Source organism: Nasonia vitripennis, chromosome 3 (genome assembly GCF_009193385.2).
Source record: "Nasonia vitripennis strain AsymCx chromosome 3, Nvit_psr_1.1, whole genome shotgun sequence".
Lineage (NCBI taxonomy): Eukaryota > Metazoa > Arthropoda > Insecta > Hymenoptera > Pteromalidae > Nasonia > Nasonia vitripennis.
In genome coordinates this window covers 5,523,109-5,548,290 of record NC_045759.1, presented here as the reverse complement: position 1 = coordinate 5,548,290, position 25,182 = coordinate 5,523,109, and the positions used below count along the sequence as shown (strand labels likewise).

The window sequence follows — 25,182 nt, the reverse complement described above, 5'->3', positions numbered from 1 at the left end:
GTAAGATTTTTTAGTTAATGCATAACCCAAAACGAACGAAATCATGTGGGATGAAAAAAAAAATACTTATAGAAAGACACATGAGGAAAGTAATGAAAAAATTGAGAATTTTTTACGATTTTTATTCATATATATAGATATATGTTATGTATAGGTATTACACAAAGCAGCACTGGGGAAGTTGTCTTGCAAAAACGTTCACAAACTTAACGTTCATTTTTCCACGTTTCTCACATCTACGTCAACTTCTCTACATTATTTTCATCGCAATTTTACACGACCATTTTTACTCAAATTCTTCCTTTCGGCAGTATACATTATTAACGCCATGCGAATTTTTCCGATGCTTCAGCAGGAGTCTTGCTTAAAAAATAAAATGCCGAGAGCATCGTGCGTCAACGTGATTACAAACGTGATGTTGCTTTGTTTTTATCACGCACTCGGTTTTTGTCTCTTAATAATTGTGCTTCTTTAACATTACGCGACAACTGCACTTCTTTTCTCTGTCCTAACGCACACTACGGTCTGCGTATAATCAAAGATACGCGCTACATCGATCGCAGTGTTTATAACCTTTATCACTACGATTTTAATTTTATAGTCTCACCAGTAAAGCTGCTTTTCTTACTTTTTTGTTTACGCTTATAGTCACAATTTTTCTTATGAATAAGGTCTCAAAATAATACAATTCTTAATATGTGAATGCATAAACATGCACTGTACTAAAAATTATCTCCTTCATAGTTAAAAAATAATATCACGAAAAAAGGCTACAACGTTGTCTAAGTTTAAATCATAAATCATGATACGCATTTGTATTAAAGCTTTGCAATCATCTGTAAAGTCAGCATTGCACAAAACAAAGTCTAGATTGCTTATTTACAAACTGTTGGCTTGAAACAGGTTACAAAAAATTTTTATGAATATTTTTCGTTTGTCACTATGCATTTATTGGTTTAACGAACGTTTTCAACAAAACGTAATGATTTACAAAAGTTAAAATTAAATTTTTTTCGAAATACTTCCAAAGTATACTTGTTCTTTTGTACAATTGGTTTTTAGATCTTTATCATATAATATTCACAATCCATGAAAATCAAGAAATGAATCTTTTTGAAACGTTCAAGGCATTCGCGCACGAAAACTATTGCTCGTACTATTGTTTATGTATCTTTTTTTTACTTCATTTTTTACACGCTAATCTATTGAAAAAGAGTTTAAATGCTTTGTACTATGTCGAGGAATTTGTATATCTTCGCGTTTTCCATCGTTGCTCCTTCCACCGTCTATTTTCACGCACTTATCTCGCATTCTCAACACTTTCTTTATTTTAAACTGTTGTTTTACAATAACTTGCAGTTTTTCTTTATATTTATATTAGTTTCTCTATTTTTTTTGTGGTAATATCTTTTAAAATTACGCAGAAAACATTTGTCAAATGAACCTGGGCTCTATATGATAAGCTGAAATATTCATCTCTTGTTTGGATTAAAAATCCGGTAAGTTATTTCTTATTGTCAATGCTACTGTTATTTTTTCTGTAAAAAAAGACCGCTGTAACGTATGAAGGACTTCACTTCTACGTTAAAAATACATATCTTGCTTGTTTTCTTAAGTACAAAGCTAAAAAGCTAATGCAGGTAAAATCTTTTTCTTCATATGATTGAAAAATGTCGTTATGAATGGCAGGCTGATGTAATTTTAATTATTTTGCGCAGTTCGAAATGGGATTCACAATCATTCATAATAATCAATTCGTTATTCATCACAATGTAGTTACCAAAAATCACTCTACTCGGTCTGATTGCAGAAAATATCTAATTATCAAAACATTTGAATTAATACAATCGTACAGCGATTCTTTTGCTATGATAAATAAAATGTTCAGCTAAATGAAAATCATATTATTTTCTTGTTAAATACAGTCTATATTGCGGTTCTATCACATTTAACAAGTTATGATTTATTATGCAAAAATAAAATGTTTCGCCGTCTCTACCACATTTTTACGAAAATATATTTTGCAATTATTTTTTGCTTCTAAAAACATTTTTGCTATTTATCATAGAAAAAAATCTCTTACATATTGGATATGTGTTTGACATAACTAAACCAAATGCAAAAATTCGACATTTCATAACGTATACGCAAATATCCTTCATTATCATGCACATACAACACTTTTTTTTATTATTTCCCTTTATTAAAGTTTATTACTTTTTTTTTAAGTATTTCTTGTTAACGCCTTATCAAAGAGCATGGACACTGCGTAGAAAAATATGCTTTCCGCTGCCTCGCTTTTATCATTTCTTTTTGTTTTGTTTTCGTCGCGCATTTTTTTTTTGCACATTCAGTCGCTCATTTACGCATACTACACTCCGCATCGTTGCGAAAGCTCATTGAAAGAAAGCCTTGGTTTTTTTGTCATTATATTTTGAAGCGCATACAGAGAAATTTAATGATTCTACGATGTAGCGTTTATGTTGTTTTTGGACAGTTCTTTTATTTTAGGATTATGAAAGAAATATCTTTTTGTGTATACCAATATTTGGGTCAATTGACGTTTGTATTTTAATGTACATAGCTATTGATTTATAGTTTTTGTGGCTTAGTTAAATGCATTAATTTTAAGTGTTCATGAAATCTAAAAATATTAGAAAAGATTTGATTTTGTATCTTTCTCTTTTTGATGTATATAAAACGCCGATTTGTCGATTTTACAAAATAGAAAATCTAAAATATTATGTTTTGAAAGAAGCAATATGGCATTCTATGTTTATTAAAAATATGCTATCTACATGATTTCTATTTTGCTTTTTTAGCTTTGCATGGTTACAAAGCATACTTCGGATTCATTCAAAAATAATGGGTGAAAATTGATAGCAACTTAAGAATATGTTAGTAAATTATAAATGAAGTACAGTACAAAGGAATTAGGAAGAACAATAGCAATCACATTCTTGATCGCTCGCTAAACAATCCGACGGATTTTCATGTTTTCACTGGATTAAATCAAGTCAATTCTATATTTGAACTATATTCTCTGCTGTACCTCCTTTCTGATTTTTTTTTCAGAAATCATAAAGCTATGCGTCACCACCTTTTTGAGAAGGTACAAGACTTGTAAAACTTTCCCGAAAAATACAAAAACTAACTTCGTTTCACTTTCAAAGATAAAATATAATGAAAACAACATTCTGTTTGAAAAATTTTAATGCATAAACCTTTTTTTTCCGAAATAAGTTTTTTAAATGCAAAAATATGTTAGTACCTCCTAAAATATATATCCGTTCCATTCACAAGACTGTATCTCTCCATTATCATTATTATTTTTTTTCATTTCACAAATACATCTACAAACATTCGACCATTTGATCTGGCATATGATCTACGGTTTTCGTGCACGCTCACTATTTAACTTATTAAGTAACGCTTTATTTTTTTGTATACAAACTTACGAACTACACGTACAATCTAAAGTGTACTTTTTCTCTTTTAACTCCCTTTTCTTTATCAATGGTTACAAGTGGCATTGGAGTATTTTAATACAGCTCATCCTTTTTATATTTATATATATATTTATATATTTATAATATAATATGCAGCTTTCAGTTACTTGCTATGTATAACTATAGTCATTTATAGCATATTCTTAACGTTGAGGTCTGACGAAACCTGAATTTCCCTTTATTAATAGTCTGTACCGCACTTAGAAGTGCCTAAATAGTAATAAAAATGTAAGATTCAAATAAGAATTTCATTCGAGGCATATATCGAAATAAAAATGTTCAAATTGCACATTGAATTATACGCGTTATAAAATTATGAAATCGTGCAAATATACATGACCCAGCCGTTTGGTTTTTTCATTTTCGCTAATACGGCTTAAAAAAACGTTCGTAATTAACACAACTCAGTATAGAATCGTTGCAAGCATTTGACGGATATTTAATGAACTATGAACTATTAAAAATAATTGAGCTATTTACTGGAGGTTAGTTGTTGGTTGCCGACCGACTAGAATGGAACGTAAAATGTTATACAGTACTATTAGGCACGTTAGAATGAGGATCCATATGAAAACGAAGCATAAACTTGCGCACAGAGGTAATGAAGGTAAATAATGCCACTGTAAACGATAAAATACAACAATAACGGAAAAAAGCAAATTCATGCAACGATTCTACTGATAAAATGTAGTTCCTTACAGGCGTAAATGCATTTAGAAAAATTAAATATAAAAAGTGTATTTTCGGAAAATACAGAAAAAATTGTTTTAGAAATAATTTTGTTACAACAGTCTTGACACTATTTCAATCAACTCAAGAGATCGCGCCGTACGTATATCTACAAATACTTCCTAAATATTACTATGTTTACAGAGTCAATTATAATGACAAGACCATAAACGCGGCAAGATGAATCATGGCAGAAAAATGGCACAGATATATTAGTATTTAAGGAATTCATATACACTATGAATACAAGAATTTTTTCATGTAACTGTAGAGAATGAAATTTTAAAAAATCTTCTGTTTTAAAAATAACCCAAATTGACGATTTGAATAAGATGCATCCAAAATTATTTAATGCTAAGCGTTCCCAATGCATTAGGAACCTATTAAAATTAATCATTTTTCAACGAAATTAAAGATCTACGAAACAATCCTTGTGAAAGAATAACGTTTAATATAAACATAAGAATATTATGTTAGAAATTCAAAATTTATAAAGCAACATTGTCAAGTCGCTTGAATACGAATTTTTTAAAATCGTAAAAAAATCAGACTTACTCGCTATATTTATACTTAGCCGATTAAAGGACGATGAAAATTTACTTCTTTTTTTATCAAAGCGCTGGCATAAAATATAAAATACTGTCTTCAACCTCTTTCTTTGCCTATACATTTTGTTATGAAAAGAAAAGTTTACAAGATAAAAAATGCACATCAGAAACGGATCTCGTTACCGATTTTACATGCAATATTGCCACGACTTCACCGCTGTTTTCACTATCTTATTTTATAGTACTGTGCTAAGGCCTTGTTTTAGTACGATTTATGTGTGTTTCTTTTCTCTCTTATTTTCAGTAAGGATTTTATCAGTTATCTCGTGTTGCATTTACATTAATTTGAAAATTAAAACCTCGACGTACATAGTGATCGCCCGGACAAAAGCTTACTTTTTCGGAAAATCAGATAGAACCACTTTTACTCAATATTTTAGTGAAAGAACTGTCTTTATAAAAAAGTTCAGTCTACAAGTAAATCTGAGATCAGAATAGCAGTATAATTAACAACGACACAAGGGTAATAATTATGCATAACGTGAGTAAAAAAATAAAAACTAGTAAAGCAATATAGTACAACAACGAAAATATAAAAAATTAGAAAATAAAAAAACAGGAAGAAAAACTTTAATAAACACGTTGCACTTTTCTTTGCACTAATGCATCACCAACTTTTATCATTTAATCGTTTATCTTTTCACCTTTACAAAGGAAATGTTCAAGTTTACGTCGAGCTATCATAAAAATATTTTTTTCTTCCTCACATTTTTCGCTCTCTTTCTTTTATTATTTGCAGTATTGAGCGATAATCTCTCGCTTTTGACTTTTAACTTAAGTCTCTAAGGAGAAATTTGGTATCCTTACACGTATACGCTTTAGTAGTGCAATGCAGTACAACTTGATTAACTATTCAAGTTTTCTTTGTATCTCGTTTATATCGGCTGTACCTTAAACGATCTGTAGTGTTTTGTCTGCATTTTGTTTCAAAGTTGAACCAATGTCCGACCAACATTAGAATGAGTGGATTACTTTCGCATTCCTTTGGCTTAAGGCAACGGAAGTAGTCTATGCTACTGTTGAATCCTAGTAGAAAAATGCTTACCATTTTCAAAAATTCAACGATCTTTCTAATGGCACAAACAGCTACTCTTTAACCTACTGTTAGTTATAACAATGTAAGTATGATAAAAATATTTTAACAAATGAAATTTTTCTGCCGTTTAAAATAATTGCTTGCTTTATCAAAGCAAAACTTTTTGAAGTACTTTAAAAAAGCTTGAGTATTTTTCCACTAGGGTCGTGCAGAGAAGCCTGCAATCGAGACGCGAAAAACCAAGAAAGCAGCAGCAGTAGCAGCTATCGCTGCAACTTAACCGTATAGACGAACACGTTTCGATAGCATACAGTATTGCTCGTACCTCGCCGAATGTGTAGACGTATCACCAGAGCAACTCGTTACCTCCAGGTCTTTTGGTTGGTCTGGGGATGCTAGGCAGGCCGTTCTCAGAAGTCTTTGGCGTGACTGCCAAGAAAGTTACCAAGCTCATGAGCAACAGCGGCCGCAGCCTGGTAACCACTGGTCGCCCCGGTTGCACCGGAGTTCGTCGCTGCGGCGGCGGCCACAGCTGCGGCTAACTGTTGGGCATGATGGTGATGGGCTGCCGCAAGTGTATGATGGACCGATGCAGCGACACTACTGACAGTACTGCCGTTCGTCGAAGCATGCGAGTGGAGCAGGTTGGCCGGATGGGGAACCTGGAAGTTCCCTGGTGGCGGGGCTCAGGATAGAAGTCCTCCTGGATGACCTCCACCCGCCGACATAACTGATCCACCAGCTGAATTACCAGTTGAGCCACCACCTGATTGCAAGCTACTCGTCACGCTATTTTGTTGCTGACCTTGCTGGTTACCTGAAAACGATATAAAGCGTGAGAAAAATCGAAGGTAAATCGAAGAAAAATATTTAGACGATATAAAAACACGCGCTAACCGGCATTCTGGCTGAGTTCAGCCTTGACCCGCCTAGCAATGTGGCTCCTGGTATGCTTCCTGAGATGATCCTTCCTGTAGAAGCCTTTGCCGCACTCGGTGCACACGTGGCGCTTCTCGCCGCTGTGTATCACGAAATGCAGCGTCAGCTGCTCCTTCCTCTTGAAGGCCTTCAAACACACCGTGCAGACATATGGCCGTTCCGGATTATGGCTCTGCTTATGGCGTGTCAAATGATCCTTGCGCTTAAGTCCAGCACCGCAAATATCGCAAACGAATCGTCGCTCCAACGTATGACCTAAGAGATGCTGCTCCAGAAGCTCACGTTCTGGGTATGCCATGTGACACTCTGGGCAACAGTAGAGGGTCGAACCGTCTAAGGCAGTGGTTAGTCTTATTTCACCTGTGATGAATATAATTTTTCATGAAAATTTTTTAATCAAACCCAAGAATCTAATCATTCGAACTAATCAAAGATTTACCTGGCTTGGGACGAGGTTTTTTCTCTTTGGGTGCCTTCTTCTTTTTCTTCTTTTTATTGCTCGGTGACATCATGATGTTGGGTGTAGTAGTGGTGGCAGCTGCGACTGACGTTGTTGTCTGGGCCATCTCAGACTCTTTCTTGATACTCTCGGCCGAGTACTTGAGGAAGTGATGCAAACTCAGGGGCAGTGTGCTGGCTGGCAAGTGACTCAGATAGTCGGCGACCGTTGAACCAGGAGTCGCCAGGGATTGCCAGGTTGCCGGCATCGAGGCCGGCGTCTGCGTGTGCGCGTGCTGTTGATGATGCTGCTGTTGCATGTAGTCCTGCTGATTGTTGCCGTTCGTTGTCGCCTCACCGTTTGTGCGTTGTTGCTGTTGTTGCTGCTGCTGTTCCTCCGCTGCCTGCTTTTGCTTATCCTTGTTGTTTTTATCCTTGGCATCCTGCAGGAGATTGCAGACATCCTGCTGATTTATAGTATCCGTTGTCTACAGAATTAGAGGTGATTCGACGTGAGGGAAGACACACCCATACAGAACATGCAGTAGTTGGTCAATGAAGTGATCGAATCAGCCAATACGAATGGGAAAGTTGACAGGATGGGTCATGCAATCAGTTGAATGATTAACCAGAAATGAGACTTGACAATTTCAACAACTAAAAAGCATTGCAAAAAGTTTGCATACCTGGTGATAAGAGCGTTTCTCCTGCATACTGGGAGAATTGGAAGGTCTCTGCTGCACTGCTTGGGCCTGCGAGTAGGGCACATTGGAGTAGTGGTGAACATTGCTGTTGGAGTAGGCTGCTTTGTTGTTCATCATCACTTGGGACTGACCCTGAACACTGTTAGCCTCTGGCCTGTACTTGCTCACAACTGGCACTCCTATGGGAGGCTGGTTTGGAAAGTGATTGCCGTAGCGTCCACTGGCACCCCCCGAGCCCTCTGTTGTAAACTGGTGGATACTCGGTATGGTACCAGGAAAGTGGCCTCCGAATGGCGGGAAATTCATTGCAATGTGTCAATCAGATACCTGAAAATTTATTGAAAAATCAGCATCAAAATAATCAAACATCAATAAACTGAAACAATTGCATTTTTATTTTTTGCAAAAACAAATATCGCGTGAACAAAAAAGAAAACAAAAATTAAAGACACGCACACTACAGCTAACAGCGTTCGAGGGGGGTGTGCATCAGTCACCCCCGCGTCGATAACTAACCCCTCTAACCTGTCAAAAACGCATAATCTCATCTCAATCCCATTTGCACATTTAGCACCTCGCAAACCTTCCTCGCTCTCCTCGCGGGAAACCACTCGCACTTTCCTACACTAAATAACGAAGATTCGACGATTCCTACAGCAGCTCCGAAGAAAAAGCGTGGGCGTCCGGCCGGGCGGAACGATATGCAACCCCCGGTTCACACGCGCACACAAACTTACGCTGAAATCGGGGCCGGCGAGGAGGACGAAACCCGGCGCTCTCCATGTTTCGGAAAAGTCTACGTTCTCTCTCTCTCTTTTATTCTTTCTTTTTTTTCCTGCACTACACCTGCGTGGCTACGACCGACGTTCGAATGGGCAGAGTCGCATGAAGACCTCCCCAACCTTAGCCCGGGTGCGCGCCTACACTTTCTCGCGGCGCGGCGTCGGCGGCGCTGTATACGAACACACACAATGGGATACTCGTCTTGCGTATAAGTATATATGCGCACGTATGTACGTGTATACGAGTCTCGACGCTTATCTTCTCTCGCACGCGTTCTTTCTTTCTCGCCCTTGTAGTCCCCTTGTATGTTATATATACGTATGGAAGTACGAAGACTCTTTGTTGTATATACTCTATTTTTTACTGATACTGCTGTACTCTCGTGGTTTTGTGTCTATTGTTTCGGAGAAGTCTTTGATTCGTCCCCCCGAGCCTTGATGCGTGTTCGCTATGTGTAGCGGTGCTCTTTGGGCGGTCAGCTCTCATATCCTTCTGTTTTTTACTGTCCGCTCCGTCTGACTCTGTTTACGATTCGATCTAACTGCAAGTAGTGTGCGTGTATTACTAGTGCGACGTCTGTTACTACTGAAAACTCGCTTTTCCGACAAAGCTCTTGCTTTACTACCGAAAACGAAAAAATTATGTAACACCTGTTATCAGTCACGCAACATCGGATAAAATGAATTTTTAACGAAAAAAAAAAAGAAACAACTAATAATTCCAAAATTCATACATAGAAGAATGTCGTGCATCGCGAATACACGAGTGAACCAAATCAAACGCGCGAATTTTCTGTCGTCAAACGAGTAGAGGCTCTCGACGTTCTCTCTTTTCTCTGCATACACATATACAGCCTCTACGAATCCAAAGGGCGCAAAAAGTGTACACACACTGCTTATGCATATGGATGGGGGGATAGAAAGGGGAAGGGTAGGTATATACACACATCTATACACAGAAAGGAGCAGGAAAACGACCGGGGCGAGTCGTGCTTTTCGCGGGAGGATGATCGTCGGTGGAAGGGCAGGAGTAGACGACGAAGACGACGACGACAACGACGAAGCCCCGGGAGGGGGGGGGGGAGTATACGCAGTGCGCGAATTGCGAAATCGAAGGATGCGTGGGTGAGAGAGACGAGAGAGAGAGAGAGAGAATGGCTCGTTGGGGGATTAGGTTCCGATTCCGCATGATTTTTTCCCCTTTGGCGCGGGCACATCTCTCTCTCTCTCTCTCTCTCTCTCTCTCGCGATACCCGATCGGAGTTTGGAAAATAAATGATTTGCGTTACGTAATGATAATAGATTCTTTCGTTTATATCGAGGATGAAAAAAAAAATGACTCAATCGCGCTAACACCCCCTGCACGAGTGCTTGTCAATAACACGAAGCTATTCTGTATTTACGACCGGCTTTTACATTATGCAGACAACGCGTGCACACGTGCAATAACAACAAACAATAAATATCCCATGCGTGTACGCGCTATATCCCAGCCCCGTCGTTCTGCGAAAGCGGTCAGTAGTCGGTGCATCGCACCCCTCGTCGGGGTAGATACGCACACATACACGTATACGCATCGTCCACCCCCGCATTATTCGCAAGAGTCGAGCGCTTCTCCCTCTTCCCCCTGTATTACTCACACAAGCGATCGGCTGTATATATATATATATATATATATATATATGTGTGTGTGTGTGTGTGTGTGTGTATACGTGTGCAAAAACACACAGATACACGAAGGAAGGAGAGAGAGAGTGAGAGAGAGAGAGAGGAGGAGGCAGTCGATACCGGCTTGGCGAAATCGCGCACGCGAAAATTCAAGCATAAAATGGCCGGCTGGGAGAGATGTTCGCACGCGCCGGCGGCGGGCCCCTTTCTCTTCTCTTCTCTCTCTATATACTCTTCCCCCGTCGCTTTGTTCGCGAAAAAAGGGCGCGCGCACGCGACCGACTTTGAGGTTAGGTCCCGCGTCGTCGCCCTTCGTGCCCTGCGCGTTACCTCACATGCGTCCCTTATATTTGAAAAGCTCTCGGCGGCTCCGCACTTTTACCCTTCGAAAGCTCCGATACCGCAAGCTCTCGCTCTTACATCAATGCGTGCGAAATGCACTCGCTCTCCTTCCATATACACACGGATAGTCTGGACGGCCGTGTTTACACTGGTCATCCCTCAGGGCGCGCGATACATGCACCTGATCTGCACACTACGAGCATATATAATGTGAGCATACGTACCATTTATGTGAGCAGTAGAGCGAGACTCGCCTCGTGTCCTGTGCTGTAATATCTTCGCGCACTACGGCTGTATGCGTAACTTACAGGTGTGCAAGATAAAAAATGAAGTGTAAACAAAAGAGAGACGGAGTTGCAAGCCCCGCGCGAGGGGAGAGAAAGAGGAGCGAGTGGCGGCGGCGGCGGCGGCTCTGTGATGATGTGCTGCACCGACTGCCTATCAGCCGCAGCGCCACCGCCGCCAACCCGAAAAAAGCGCGTCCGCACGCGCGCAGCGTCGCTCGAGTTGCACACAGGACACTCGACGAGTGGGAGGAATGGGATATATATGTATAGGATGGATATAATATAATCGGTTGATGTCTGATGCGGACGAAGACTTTTCGCAATGCGGTTTGGAGCCGCTGACACCTGTGTTGCAACGTTTGTTTTTTGGGCGGAGTTCGGTTGTATAGAAGCGTAATTTTTTTGGGGGGGTTTGGGTTGTTTTATGAATATATACCAATGGTGCAGGTTTTGGGAGAGAGATGATCGACGAATCCCTTCTTTATCATCTGCCAAATTCGCCGACACTCGATAAGAAAAACACGACACGCTGCAGCCGGTCGCTTCTACTTGTGCAAGCTTTGATCGTCGTTATCTCGTACAGGCAACTTTGAGCTCTGAATTAGCGTATTTTAAATTCATAAATATAAATCATCAAACTTAGTATTACCAGGCGAAAATGCGACAATTCTCTGCAAAATATCCTCGTTTATTTGCCTCGAAATAGTACAAAATCAATTTGACATAAAATTACAGTACACAGCTAATGTTAGACAAAGCTGCAAGTCCAAAAACAGAAGAAACAACGATTAGATTTATACGCTGCTCAGCAGCTTAGTTAATATAAAAAGAGTCCTGACATTCGATCGTCCCTTCAAATTTATGCACCAGGTGACCTAATACCAATGCACCCGTTAGCCACGTGCTTCGCCAAATTACCCTTTCTCGCGAAAGCTCTCCCGCAGCCTGTGCAAATCGACGCAGTTTTCGTTTTCGTTCTCTCGTGATACAGCATGTGTCTCTTGAGGTGACTCTTAGTGACGAATTCTTTTCCACAGGTCTCGCACTTGTAATCCTTGACGTTGGATATATATATATGTGTGTGTGTGTGTGTGTGTGTGTGTGTGTATAACTTACAAATTAAAATTATTCATGTATCATTTCCTTTCTGAAATTTAAGTCCAAGTTGGGCTATAATGTTTACATTAGGCATTTCTATCCCCGATTATTCCGTTTCTAAGAATCGTGAGTACCTTTGTAATCATTCTATAGTTCCGTAATGAAACAATCAAACAGCGTCTCTTCCGTACAGTATTAATTCAGCCTCTGACTGATACAGAGCTGACAAATTTCGAATCGTCAATAAGTGTATTTACCTTCATTAATTTAAACTTTGATTAACTAGAATACTAGCTAACTGGAATAAGTGAACCGAAAATTGATAAAAATGGCTAGTCAAATTTTCGCCACGTCGTCGATCGAAAGCTTTGCACCTATCTATCCGATCATCGCGATGGACTTCTCGGATACAAATTATGAAAATATTTGGATGAATTTGGATGAAGTAAAAATCGCAAGCCCTGCAGCGATGCATCCGATATCCACGACAGACTTTTTGGAAATGGGTTGTGGAAATGTTTTGACAGATCTGGATGAAGAAAAACTGTTGAACAGTATTTTCAACGAGGGCATAAACACGACTAACAATGACGCGAATTCCGTACAAACTTCTGACGATGATATGCAAGAATTTATGAGAGAATTTGTTCTTATTAGTCCCAAAGATACTAAACCGCAATTGAGTTATACGTTGGATAATTCAGAGGAGAATTTATCAAGAAGTTCCGAGTATAAACCTGTATCGCCTAATACCGAAAATGACCAGTCTCTGCTGTTTACTGATATGTAAGTATACGAAGTCTCTATATAACAAGCCTCATCCAATCTGGCACGTTACTACTGAGTACTAATCTCGCGCGTTATAGCGAAAGCTCGAACTTTACCGATTTTTCCCGTTAATTTTCGTAGCAATCAAAACGTTCACTTCGATAGCCTTTTTAACGAACATAAATTCAATTTCAGATCACAAACAACGCAGAGCTCGCCGGAAGCCTCCAGCTCTCCAGTAACCACCCCAAAACCATCGATCAATATCAACAACATCCCTTTGTCCTTTCGACAACAACGATACCGATCTCTAAAACTCTCGCAAGTCTGCGAAGTCTGCGGAAAAGCCTTCAGGACGCGTCAACACCTGCAACGTCATCGTCTCGAAAAACACGCGGAAGATCTGTGCCTGGACTTGGTCCCCTATACCTGTCAACAATGCAACAAGCATTTCAAGCGTCGGGAACATCTGCAGATCCATCAACGCACGAAACACTCCAACGTCAAGGATTACAAGTGCGAGACCTGTGGAAAAGAATTCGTCACTAAGAGTCACCTCAAGAGACACATGCTGTATCACGAGAGAACGAAAACCAAAACTGCGTCGATTTGCACAGGCTGCGGGAGAGCTTTCGCGAGAAAGGGTAATTTGGCTAAGCACGTGGCTAACGGGTGCATTGGTATTAGGTCACCTGGTGCATAAATTTGAAGGGACGATCGAATGTCAGGACTCTTTTTATATTAACTAAGCTGCTGAGCAGCGTATAAATCTAATCGTTGTTTCTTCTGTTTTTGGACTTGCAGCTTTGTCTAACATTAGCTGTGTACTGTAATTTTATGTCAAATTGATTTTGTACTATTTCGAGGCAAATAAACGAGGATATTTTGCAGAGAATTGTCGCATTTTCGCCTGGTAATACTAAGTTTGATGATTTATATTTATGAATTTAAAATACGCCAATTCAGAGCTCAAAGTTGCCTGTACGAGATAACGACGATCAAAGCTTGCACAAGTAGAAGCGACCGGCTGCAGCGTGTCGTGTTTTTCTTGTCGAGTGTCGGCGAATTTGGCAGATGATAAAGAAGGGATTCGTCGATCATCTCTCTCCCAAAACCTGCACCATTGGTATATATTCATAAAACAACCCAAACCCCCCCAAAAAATTACGCTTCTATACAACCGAACTCCGCCCAAAAAACAAACGTTGCAACACAGGTGTCAGCGGCTCCAAACCGCATTGCGAAAAGTCTTCGTCCGCATCAGACATCAACCGATAATATTATATCCATCCTATACATATATATCCCATTCCTCCCACTCGTCGCGTGTCCTGTGTGCAACTCGAGCGACGCTGCGCGCGTGCGGACGCGCTTTTTTCGGGTTCGCGGCGGTGGCGCTGCGGCTGATAGGCAGTCGGTGCAGCACATCATCACAGAGCCGCCGCCGCCGCCGCCACTCGCTCCTCTTTCTCTCCCCTCGCGCGGGGCTTGCAACTCCGTCTCTCTTTTGTTTACACTTCATTTTTTATCTTGCACACCTGTAAGTTACGCATACAGCCGTAGTGCGCGAAGATATTACAGCACAGGACACGAGGCGAGTCTCGCTCTACTGCTCACATAAATGGTACGTATGCTCACAAAACTCCCAACATTGTTTTATCATTCGTGATATAATAAGTTGACTAATAATTACATATCTGCGCCTGATAACAATTCAGTATTCGTATCGGCTATACGCTGCAAGCAGTTGAATTTGTCTTTTCTGTACTTAAGCATCTCTTCTAAAGTTTCTTTGAAAGTGTCTGTTAAAACAATAATTCTGTGATTCATCTTCTTAGGTTTGCTGTCTTTGCTATACGATCTCGTCCTTATAAACAATTCATCAGTTTATTCCGCGTTAATTTAATCATCTTCTTTTTAATAACTATGCAAAGCACTGTTACAGTTATTATATTTTTGCAGGTCATTTCAAACATGTATTCGGTCTTACTCCTCTTATCCGTTCTATGTCTCATCGCCCAAACCTCTGAATCTCTCCGTATTTTGGGCATATTTCCCATGAACGTAAAAAGCCATTTCGCAACTTGCGGAGAACTGATGCGGGGTCTGGCAGAGAAGGGCCATCGCGTGGACGTGTACAGTCACTTCCCTTTAAAAAATCCAAAGCCGCCGAATTACACGGATTACAGTCTCGACGGCACACTGGCACCGGTGACCAACAATTTGACGTACGATGTTACGAGCCTTACTACTGCAACCGATGCGATAGTCACTTGGCTGGAACTCGGAGGAAGACCGGCTTGCCAACTTATTGGGCTTCCGATTTTTCAAAAATTGCTGCATGAACCGCCGAAAGATCCGGCTTATGATCTTGTCATAGTGGAAGTGAGTAACGAACAAAATATAACAAACTGATTAATGTTTCGCCTTATGATTTAAAAAAATTTTCGAATTATGTCAATACTAATTATTATGCATGAAACTTATCTCGCAGGTATCATTGGCAAACTGCCACATCGCATGGGGAAGACGCCTCAACATCCCGGTGATCGGTGTAGTAGCTCCTCTTCTTCCAGACTGGCTTCACAATCACCTCGGCAATCCCATCAACTTGGCCGTAGAATCGAGTTCCTTTGCTCCGTTCGCCGCTCCGGCGAGTTTCTACGAACGATTGAAGAATTTCTACATCTTCCATCATCTCAGATTGTCGTTTAATTATTACGTGCGACGTCAGGACGAGTATGTGGCGAAATTCTTCGGCACCGATTACCCAAACTCGGTCGAGCTGCAAAAAGACCTATCGCTCGTTCTCGTCAATCATCATTCAGCTCTTAGTGGTCTGAGAACGTTTGCGCCGCCAGTCGTGCCGATCGGCGGTCTACACATCGTCGATCGCAACGAGTCTTTACCACAGGTTTGGGTTTTGTGTCTTAAAAGCGAATTAATTTTTTAACAATGAAAATACGTTTTATTTTAGGAGTTGCAAGAATGGCTAGATGAAAGCAAGCACGGATTCGTTTACTTTTCCTTCGGCTCCATGATCCGAATCGAAACATTTCCTGATCACATGCTCGACGCTTTTTATAAGACATTCAAGAACATAGCACCGGTACGTGTGCTTTTGAAAATTGCAAGGCCGGAAGAGCTGCCTGCAGGAATGCCGTCGAATGTTTTAACTCAATCTTGGATACCACAAATTCAGGTCTTGAGTAAGTTTGTACCGATTTAATTTCTAGTACTTGACCGTACGACGATTCTTTTCTTTTTTGTTCAGAGCACAAGAGGATCAAAGCCTTTGTTACGCACGGTGGTCTAATGGGTACGCAGGAAGCAGCTCGTTATGGTGTACCCATGGTCGGAGTGCCTTTGATAAGCGATGAATTTTTCAACGTGGAAAATTGTGTTCGTAAACGGATAGCTGTTAAAGTTGATTTGAAACAAGTGACAGAGAAGACGTTGACCCGAGCTTTGCGACAAGTTTTAGATGATCCTTTCTACAAGTAAGAGAAGAAATATATTATAAATAAAAGTGATGCTATCATAAACAAATGACTTGAATATTGTAGACGAAATGCTGAACAAATTAGCAAAGACTTTACGGATGTGCCTATGACTCCCATGAACACAGCTTTATTTTGGATCGAGTACATTGCCCGGCACGGCAAAAATGCACTGCGATCGCCCATTGTAGATATGCCGTGGTGGCAATCTTCTCTTTTCGATGTGTATACTTTTATTTGTGCGGTATTCGTCTTGACGACATGTATCGTGAAAATAGTATACAAAAAAGTAGTCAGAACCATGAAATTAAAAAATGACTGATTGTTTTTATATCAACTTTTGAAAAACTCTTTCTCACGAGAAGGTATCAGGTAAAGCCGATATACTTTTACTGACGGTCGACGATGATAAGAGAATAAAGCAAAATTCGTCATGCGACTGAAGTGTAGGAATGCCAAACTCTTGATGTTACAGTAGATAAAGTTGATTGTCACGATACAGCAAAAAACTACGTCCGACTAGAATAGCAGCACAGCGGTCTTTTTTACTTTGAAAATGATGAAGCAAGAATCAATGCAGTCGTACCGCTACCGAAATTGGGATTGAAATAAACATTTTTATTTTCACTTTAACTATGATAAAGTATTTAAAATATTTATGCACACTTTTGTATACCTAATAATACTGACAATATAAAAAATACTTTACTGTACACAGTACTCTCAATTTTTCAAAGGTTAAAATGAAGTACCTTAAAAAAATTAATTTATTATTTCAGCAATATGGCATTATATTAACTCGCTCTCCAAGTCATCGTCCTTATTTGGCTCTGAATTTGGAGTAAATAATCTGCTTAAATCTACAATTGAGTAAGCATTGGAATCTATTTGGTCTAACATGAATTCTCTCAAGCCAGTGTAAAACTCTTTTACTTCTTGAGCAGTGAATACATCCAAACCTAAAAATATAACATTGTTATCAGGCACATCATTTTGACTTAGCATTGTATTTTGAATTGAAAATATAATTGTATATATACCCTGACACGCAGCTTCATCCAACGTAAAAATATCGACAAAAAACGTTAGCTGATTATGTAAATCTATTTCGGAATACTAAAATGTAAAAAAAAAAAACAGTTAAACATAATATAGTAGTAAAAGCAATCACTCCATAATTAGGAATAAAAACGTACTTTTCTGTAACGTCGACCATCGAAACAATCATAACATTTTATTAAGCCATCGTCAGAATTCAAGTGAATAATTCTTGTGCTATTGCAACACAATGGATTGCTGCATTCAATTGCTCCTGTGTAATATTTGTTTACACATTCCCTTATCGCCAATTGTAGTTGATTTTGAATAAAATGTGGATATTTCCATGGCGGAGTATTACATTTGGAATTTGTACACGTCGCCAGCGACGGTTGACATCCACTCTTCTAAATATGTAAGTTAAAATGTAATGTGATATTATAGATGTTAAATATATTCTTTTTGTACAAGACTTTACCGTATGGATAACAGACGTTTTTATTTTATTTTTAGTTTTGCAGTCTCTACATTTAAATTGTAAAGGCACACAATTTTTATTGCGATTATCATGTAATGATAAAGGCATTTTTGCATCTCGATGATCACTGATTTTTTTTGGTTTATAAAGATCTGCTATACCTGTAATCAATCATTTATTTGTGCTTAAATTTTGAAGCATACACGTAAGCTTTTTAAATGATTTATAACATACCTAAACTTTGTGCAATCAACACATTCTCGATTCCTTCTATTGGGTCGCAAATTTTGTGTATAATAGGAAATATGTGATACATCAAGTAATAAGTTTCATCGATTTTAATCTGTTCATTAGTTTTGAACTCTTCAATGTGATAGGCTCTCTCCAGTGGTTTTCTTGTGGTATTGTCCTGAAAAACATAATAAAATTAATATACAACAAAAATAATTGAAAATACATCGATAAGAAACTTTACTTTGCAGATAATATAGGATACCACATCTCCTGCTTTCCACTTTCGAGCATTGATTTTATTTAGCCTTTCAGCTACAATCACGTGCGGGTGATTCTTGTTTGGATACTTATCTGGATCTTTAGAGAGCTTTTTGGTTATTTCTAGAGAAGACATTGGTAGCTTGCCCTCGCGAAGTTCCCTGTTTGTTGTCTCCAAGATTTCGAAAATATTTTTTGAACGTATGTGGGATGGTTGATCTTTTAGAAGTTCCTCTAGGACTTTGCTGAAATAAAGAATCATTCACTTTATATTCATTATAAATATATATTTATATACAACCACACCAATACAAAAGAAATATGTACTGTCCAGTGTCCGATGCCAAGGCGCAGCAGTCTCTCCTGATAATCTCCAATCCTTTTATTTCTTTTTTGTACTCAAGCTCGTCGTTGGATTGCCTCGTTATTATCAATCCCGCGTACTGCTTCTTCTTCATCAACAGCAGGCATTTAAAAACTCGATCTATATCGATTTTGATTTTCTTGAAAAGCTTATTAACTTCTTTTTTAAGCATCCTACCTACAGCCATGACCTGCTCGTAATCGGTGAGCTTAACGTTTATCATGAATGAGTCCGTGTCCCCATAGATGACCTCGTAGTTATGAGATTGAATAAGGTCTTGAGTTTTTTTGAAGATTTCGCGCCCGCGCATCGCAACGAGAGCAGCCAGTCCCTTGGCGTAAAATCGACTGTAAGATGCGCCGAGGCAGCCGTACATCGAATTGGCTGTCAGCTTTAGAGCCAGTTGCCGGCTGTTATACTGTCGGCGCAAATCAGATGACAAGTTCGGCGAGTTTATCATTTTCTTTATCTGGAGCCGACTCTGTACCAATCCACTTATTATAGTTGGCAAGATACCTTGTTCAGCACAAGATTCCACGCGGCACAGCTCCTTCATGAATGAAAAAAGATCATATAAGATACGTATATACATATACATATACATATACATATACATATACAAATATTACTATAAGAAGAGTTGTGGCAAGTAATATTTGTTTAATTAATATCTTTAATAATATCTTTGAAATAATTATAATTGTTGGCGATTTTTTGCCAGAAAAACTTACGTCGACACTCGCATGCGCGGCGCCGGGAATAGTTGTAAAACAAATATTAAATTCTTGAATTATGCTTGGGTAAAGCGAATTAAAATCAAGCAGCAAGACCGACGTATCATAAAATCCTGCTTTCGGTTCTAATATCATTCCGCCGGTGTACGAAGACTTCTTTTTACCGTCGTAGTCACTATTATCCTTTCTTTTGTCGGGGGTCAGATAATTTTTGGATTGAAAAGCGTGCAATAGAAGAAATTCGTTTCTTTCTCCCACACCACACGATAAAGTCCGGGATAAGGTGTTGCCGACTATTCTCGTTATTTGCACAGCCAAAGACAAAATGCTCAGTTCAGCTGAGACCTCAAAGATATAAGAGACTTTGGTCATAGTAGATTTCACTAGAAGCGTCATATTATATAGAGAAGTATAATACTGCAAACATTCATCGGGCTTGATTTCCGTGTAAGCTCCAGCGTCTTTACTCAAGGTCTATGCATACATAAACACATATATCATTTATTTTCAAAAGTTAATTTGAGTAGAATTGTTTACTTACAGATGAGTAGAGCGAAGCTAGGTCGTAATTTGTCACGCTGAATTGAAAGTCACTCATCGACCTTTGTACATCACAGATCGGTCGACCACAGAGAACTTGATTTAAATAAATTCTCCCCTAAATTAAGTAAATTTGTTAATATGAGAATATGCCTTTTTTAAGATCATAAACATTATATACAGATCTACCTTGAACTTTGGTGGAACGGAACGTCTAAGTTTTCCGATTCGGCTCCAATCTGTTGTACCCAGTGACATGATCTTCCGCACTAAAATGTCAAACTCGAAATTGGTATCGTAACCAATCAAGATATCTGGATCCAAAGATTGCAAAAGTTGAAGTAATCGTTCAAGCAAATTAATTTCACTTTCGCACAGTATAACTTGAAAATCTTTCCATTTCGCAAACTTTCGTTTCGCAAACTTTGGCCAAGGGCTACATTGTGAAACAACTAAGTAAATGTTGCAGATTTAGTAATTAATATTTTTATAATAATTTAACGGTGTAAAATATTATGCAATTAAACTAACGGCAATAACTACGATTAAAAAGCGGTTGAGGAGAGCCTTTATACAAATGGAAATGCTCTTGAATTGCAATGCCAATACTTGCTATATCATATTTCTGTAGCTTTTCATCTAAGGATACTTGAATACTTAATGCTGCAACTGCAATTGGTGTGATACTAGGGTCTGTTTGTTGGTGATTAGTGACAGATATATCTTCCATTCTGGTACAATTAATCTGCAAAAATATCATTCCCGTTATTCAAACTTTATCAATTTAATAGTTGATATACTGTACTAAATAAAGATATTTCATTGATACCTCAAATTTACACCAACTACTCAAGTTAGAACTAGCAAATGGTGAAATTTTGACATCCATCCAACAAGGACCTTTGATATTTTTTTCAATCAAAAATAGTTCCATTGCAGTAACATTAGTGCCGAAAATTGCCTGTATCGCAGGTCCAGAATAATCACTGTCCAAAGCTGGATACACCGATGAGTATCTCACTTCAAGATAAGCAGTGTTTTGCGGCACGTCTTTTTTCTCAAAAGCATAGATTTTTGTAACTTTTTTGCATTTAAATTCATTAATACACTTTTGGCGCAAGTATTCATTTAGCTCTACGTACGCTTTATCAAACGCACTTTGTTCTCCGGCTTCCTGTAAATGAAATATAGCCATAAATTATTTAATAAATCAAAATATTCGACATTGAAAAAGTATTTTATCTGATATAAAATTTCAAGATTTAATATTTATAACTTACATCTTTTCTAGGTAACACATACATTCTTCGGGGTATATTTTTAACAGTGACGCACGAAGAAATATATTGGTTTGCTGTCGGTTCTAAAATCTTTCCAAAAAGGAAAACAACACCAGGATCTGTGTACGAATCTTCGTAAGCGTCCAACCAGAAAAACCGAAATATTTTTTGGCCGTACGAATTCGTAGTCGTCGGAAGTATTGATAGACGTTCGACTTGCGGAGATATGATTTTCGAATCAGTATTCTTTTGTTTAATATTTGATGCAACTACATTACAATTTTGCATTATTGGTGGCTCAATGTTTTGCATTGAGTGTGTATTACTTTTTTCTTTAGTATTTTTGTTTTTCGAAATTGTATCCGTTAAAATATTATTGTTAGAGTTACTTTTCGACAATGGACCGTTTAACTGTTTTTTTAAGGCATTATAACAGGTGTGAGCCTTACTTGAGCTACCATCATTGCTACAATGACTTTGTGAAACAGGAGATCTAGTTTTGTTTTCAACTTGTTTTTTAATAGAAATAGATTTCGAAACATTTATATTGTCTACATTGTTCTTAATACCGATATCTAGTAAGTCGTTTGATGGCACTGAAATCTTAGAAAAAAAAATTAGTGTACCATTAACAACCTTTTTTTATAACATAATATTATATATATTTATATATATATATATATATATATAAATAAATAAACTTTACATTTTCTTTTAACTGGCAAAGATCATTGTTATTATCTAAAACAGTCTCTGAGTTTAAAAAATTACTGAAACCATTTTTTGGTAGAGAATTGTTTTTCTCTTTAAATTGATTTTTATCTGTAATAAGAGAATTATTTGAATCGTCGGAAATATCGAGAACATCCATATCCATATCACTCAAATTTTCAGATGAAATCAGGACAATAGAACTTTCCTCTTTTCTAATATTTATTTTATGCTTAGCTTCAGTGTTTTTAATATTAGAAATAGCATCTGTTATATTGCATTTGTCCGACACTCCTTTTAAAGGCATACAATTTAGATTTTTTTCTGGACTTTTCTTGCATGGAGAATGATTATTTTCTGTAATCGGTTGCAGGGCACAACTTAAATTGTTTGCACAATGCCCAACATTAATGACCATGTCACAAAATTCAGCATCTGAGCTCTAAATAGAACAGATAAAATGTATTATTATTTTAAAAATGTAACACCAGAAAAACAAAAGATTCTTCATGCACTAAAGATAATCATCATTTTCTTTTCAAATATGTTGAATAACAAAAGTTACCTGATCCTGACATTCTTGATGCCCAATATGCAGTTCTATTGTTTTTTCAGAATGGTTTTTTATTTTTGCAATATCAAATACCATTTCCTCATTGACGATCTCGCTATCTTTAATTTGCACTAATTTATGATTATTTTCTGGAATTTTGTTGCATGGAGAATGATTATTTGCTGTAATCGGTTGCAGGGCACAACTTAAATTGTCTGCACAATGCCCAATATTAATGACCATGTCACAAAGTTCAGCATCTGAGCTCTAAGTAGAACAGAGAAAATGTATTATTATTTTAAAAATGTAACACAAGAAAAACAAAAAATTCTTCATGCACTAAAGATAATCATCATTTTCTTTTCAAATATTTTGAACAACAAAAGTTACCTGATCCTGACATTCTTGATGCCCAATATGCAGTTCTATTGTTTTTTCAGAATGGTTTTTTATTTTTGCAATATCAAATACCATTTCCTCATTGACGATCTCGCTATCTTTAATTTGCGCTAATTTTTCTGTAGCAGTAATATTTGCATTAATTCGATCATCATCCAAATCCTCTTCAAAATCTATTACCTTTTTAATTCTTTTAAGAATTCTTTTTTCACTAATATACTTATGTTTCAATTTTTTTTTCATATCAGCACCAGATGTAGTATCTGAATCATCAACAAAATCTATGACTTTTTTAATTCTTTCTAGAGTTCTTTTATCATTAATATATTCATCTTGCAGGTCTTTTTTTATATCAGGACCAGATGCAGTATCTGAATCATCATCAAAATCTATGATTTTTTTAATTCTTTTAAGAATTCTTCTCTCACTAATATATTTATGTTTACATTCTTCTTTTCTTTTAGCCTTTGGGTGACTTTCATTAGTAATCAATGAAGAAGATGGCTTATCATTTACTTTTTTATTGGAATTCGATGATAAGTTGATGTGGTCCAATTTAGACTTTTCTTCACTTTTCAAAGAGTTTGTATTCTGACATGCACCGCTATCTGATTTTTTCAAAACATTGCAGTTCATTCTTTTAATTTTTTTTGCTGGTATCTCCTCAACAGCCTCATTTTCTGAATCTAAAGTCAAATCAATAAATGTTTTGCTACAGCTGCTTCTTGGCTCCTTGTTTCTGTAATTTTTAATTTAATAAAACTACGTAATTTACATTCGAAAAGCAAAAAAATCATGCTCAATTAAAAGAGACTTACTGCACTGTTGGGGACACCAAATTAACGTTTGTTTCTGTACAGCACACATCTATTTTGTCGAATTTCCGCTTTGCATGCCTATTTTGATCTGGAATCATTGTATATACTAATTTTAGAAAGAAATGTATATTGAACATGGTCAAAACACACCTGTTGAATACCCAATAAAAAATTCTAAAAAAGTTATTCAGAAATTTAAAGAGCAAAGATATAGCTTTATTATTTAAAGAATTAATGATCTACATACCTACAACATACCTTTATTTGTTTCATAATTTGCTTGACAACCAAAGTTAAGTCTATACTGCATCAGCAATTTCAAAAAAATTTCCGAAAACGCTCGACGCCACAATATTTTACCACCCCCTTATTTTATCTCTGTCAGAATCCAAGAAAAGTCTCGCGATATTTTAACAAATTCGAATCGCATAGCGCTGCATTCACATACCTTGTCGACGATCGACGTTCTTCCCTAGCTGCTCACTGCTGGACTTTGGTGTGCTGTCCTTGCTTTTCTTCGATCTGGCCTTATCGAACGCATTGCTTGGTCCGGGCTTCTGTAACAAATCTTCATCCTGGACGATGTTGCTGGCGGCAGGTGCGCCCGGATTATCGTGACGTCCGTTGTCGCCATCACTATTTTTGCTGTCCTGGTTGAGTCTGGGCATTGACAGCTCGAAAGCCGCAGCTGAAGAGCGCGTTGTCCTTACAAGAAATTTTACTGGTATAAGCACTTATATATATACTTAGTACGCTCAAGACAACCGGATTCGCAGTGACGTCCGACGTCGTGCCTCTAAGTATTCGCACAATCCATCTCCGAGAACAAACTCGCCGGCGGTACTGATATAATGAAGTTACAGCGATTTCAAATAAGTACGACTTTTTTGCAGCTGTCTTCAGGGCTTGCACTTGGTCTAAGTGCATTTACTTGCGCTGACACAATGTGATTTATGATAGTCACCAAAAGACCAGACACTTTAAGAACTGTAACTTCGATGCGTATACGGTAAGCGAATAAAAGTTCTTTCTTCTTTGTTCTTGCGAATGATCTCAACGTGCTGCTATCTTGCCAGCATAAAGCCGCGCTGGTCTACTACTGCAGCAGGACTGCTGTCTAGTGTCTGCAGGGCTGTCTGCACGTACACGCGATCAGATAAGCAAAAATTCCGATAGAGGCGCTGAATATCAATATTTTTAACGGATTTTAATTCAAATATAAATGGAACTATATAAACTGATAAAGATATATATATGTAATATATATATATATATATATATATATATATATATATATATATATATATATATATATATATATATATATATATATATATATATATATATATATATATATATATATATAT

General features: G+C 37.7%; 4 protein-coding genes across 20 annotated transcripts; 2 read left to right on the top strand and 2 right to left on the bottom strand.

Annotated features, from left to right (window-relative positions):
- Positions 1–106: 106 nt before the first annotated feature.
- Positions 107–14,876, bottom strand: LOC100121284 (protein odd-skipped-related 2). 12 transcript variants are annotated; one of them, XM_016983832.3, is made up of 5 exons: positions 8,701–8,868; positions 7,946–8,290; positions 7,261–7,747; positions 6,780–7,181; positions 107–6,699 (listed from the first exon to the last, which is right to left on the bottom strand). In XM_016983832.3, exons 2-5 carry the CDS (start codon positions 8,267–8,269, stop codon positions 6,569–6,571), a joined length of 1,344 nt encoding a protein of 447 aa, XP_016839321.1. In that variant the 5' UTR covers positions 8,270–8,290; positions 8,701–8,868; the 3' UTR covers positions 107–6,568. The 12 variants fall into 12 exon arrangements, with proteins under 12 accessions (XP_016839321.1, XP_031782838.1, XP_032453659.1 ...); XM_031926978.2 differs by lacking the exon at positions 8,701–8,868 and adding an exon at positions 14,602–14,876 and having other exon boundaries at positions 5,221–6,699; XM_032597768.1 differs by lacking the exon at positions 8,701–8,868 and adding an exon at positions 10,980–11,205 and having other exon boundaries at positions 5,221–6,699; positions 7,261–7,726.
- On the top strand, positions 12,317–13,803 carry LOC100680257 (zinc finger protein 45). Its single transcript, XM_003427265.5, has 2 exons — positions 12,317–12,926; positions 13,104–13,803. The coding sequence occupies exons 1-2, from the start codon at positions 12,469–12,471 to the stop codon at positions 13,609–13,611; spliced, it is 966 nt and encodes a 321-aa protein (XP_003427313.1). The 5' UTR covers positions 12,317–12,468; the 3' UTR covers positions 13,612–13,803.
- LOC100121245 (UDP-glucuronosyltransferase 2C1-like) lies at positions 14,301–17,545 on the top strand. Its single transcript, XM_008212231.4, has 6 exons — positions 14,301–14,532; positions 14,871–15,293; positions 15,403–15,822; positions 15,886–16,117; positions 16,183–16,408; positions 16,475–17,545. The coding sequence occupies exons 1-6, from the start codon at positions 14,530–14,532 to the stop codon at positions 16,728–16,730; spliced, it is 1,560 nt and encodes a 519-aa protein (XP_008210453.1). The 5' UTR covers positions 14,301–14,529; the 3' UTR covers positions 16,731–17,545.
- On the bottom strand, positions 17,006–24,944 carry LOC100121221 (DNA polymerase alpha catalytic subunit-like). Of its 6 annotated transcripts, none has more exons than XM_008212235.4 (19): positions 24,264–24,944; positions 23,816–23,903; positions 22,989–23,736; positions 22,611–22,865; positions 22,041–22,487; positions 21,335–21,937; positions 20,884–21,228; positions 20,586–20,799; positions 20,244–20,506; positions 20,056–20,172; positions 19,512–19,988; positions 18,958–19,330; positions 18,744–18,900; positions 18,400–18,661; positions 18,159–18,333; positions 17,925–18,085; positions 17,605–17,853; positions 17,449–17,524; positions 17,006–17,367 (listed from the first exon to the last, which is right to left on the bottom strand). In XM_008212235.4, exons 1-19 carry the CDS (start codon positions 24,481–24,483, stop codon positions 17,198–17,200), a joined length of 5,400 nt encoding a protein of 1,799 aa, XP_008210457.1. In that variant the 5' UTR covers positions 24,484–24,944; the 3' UTR covers positions 17,006–17,197. The 6 variants fall into 6 exon arrangements, with proteins under 6 accessions (XP_008210457.1, XP_032453652.1, XP_008210459.1 ...); XM_032597761.1 differs by adding an exon at positions 24,063–24,193 and having other exon boundaries at positions 18,744–19,330; positions 24,264–24,938; XM_008212237.2 differs by adding an exon at positions 24,074–24,193 and having other exon boundaries at positions 18,744–19,330; positions 24,264–24,938.
- Positions 24,945–25,182: the final 238 nt, after the last annotated feature.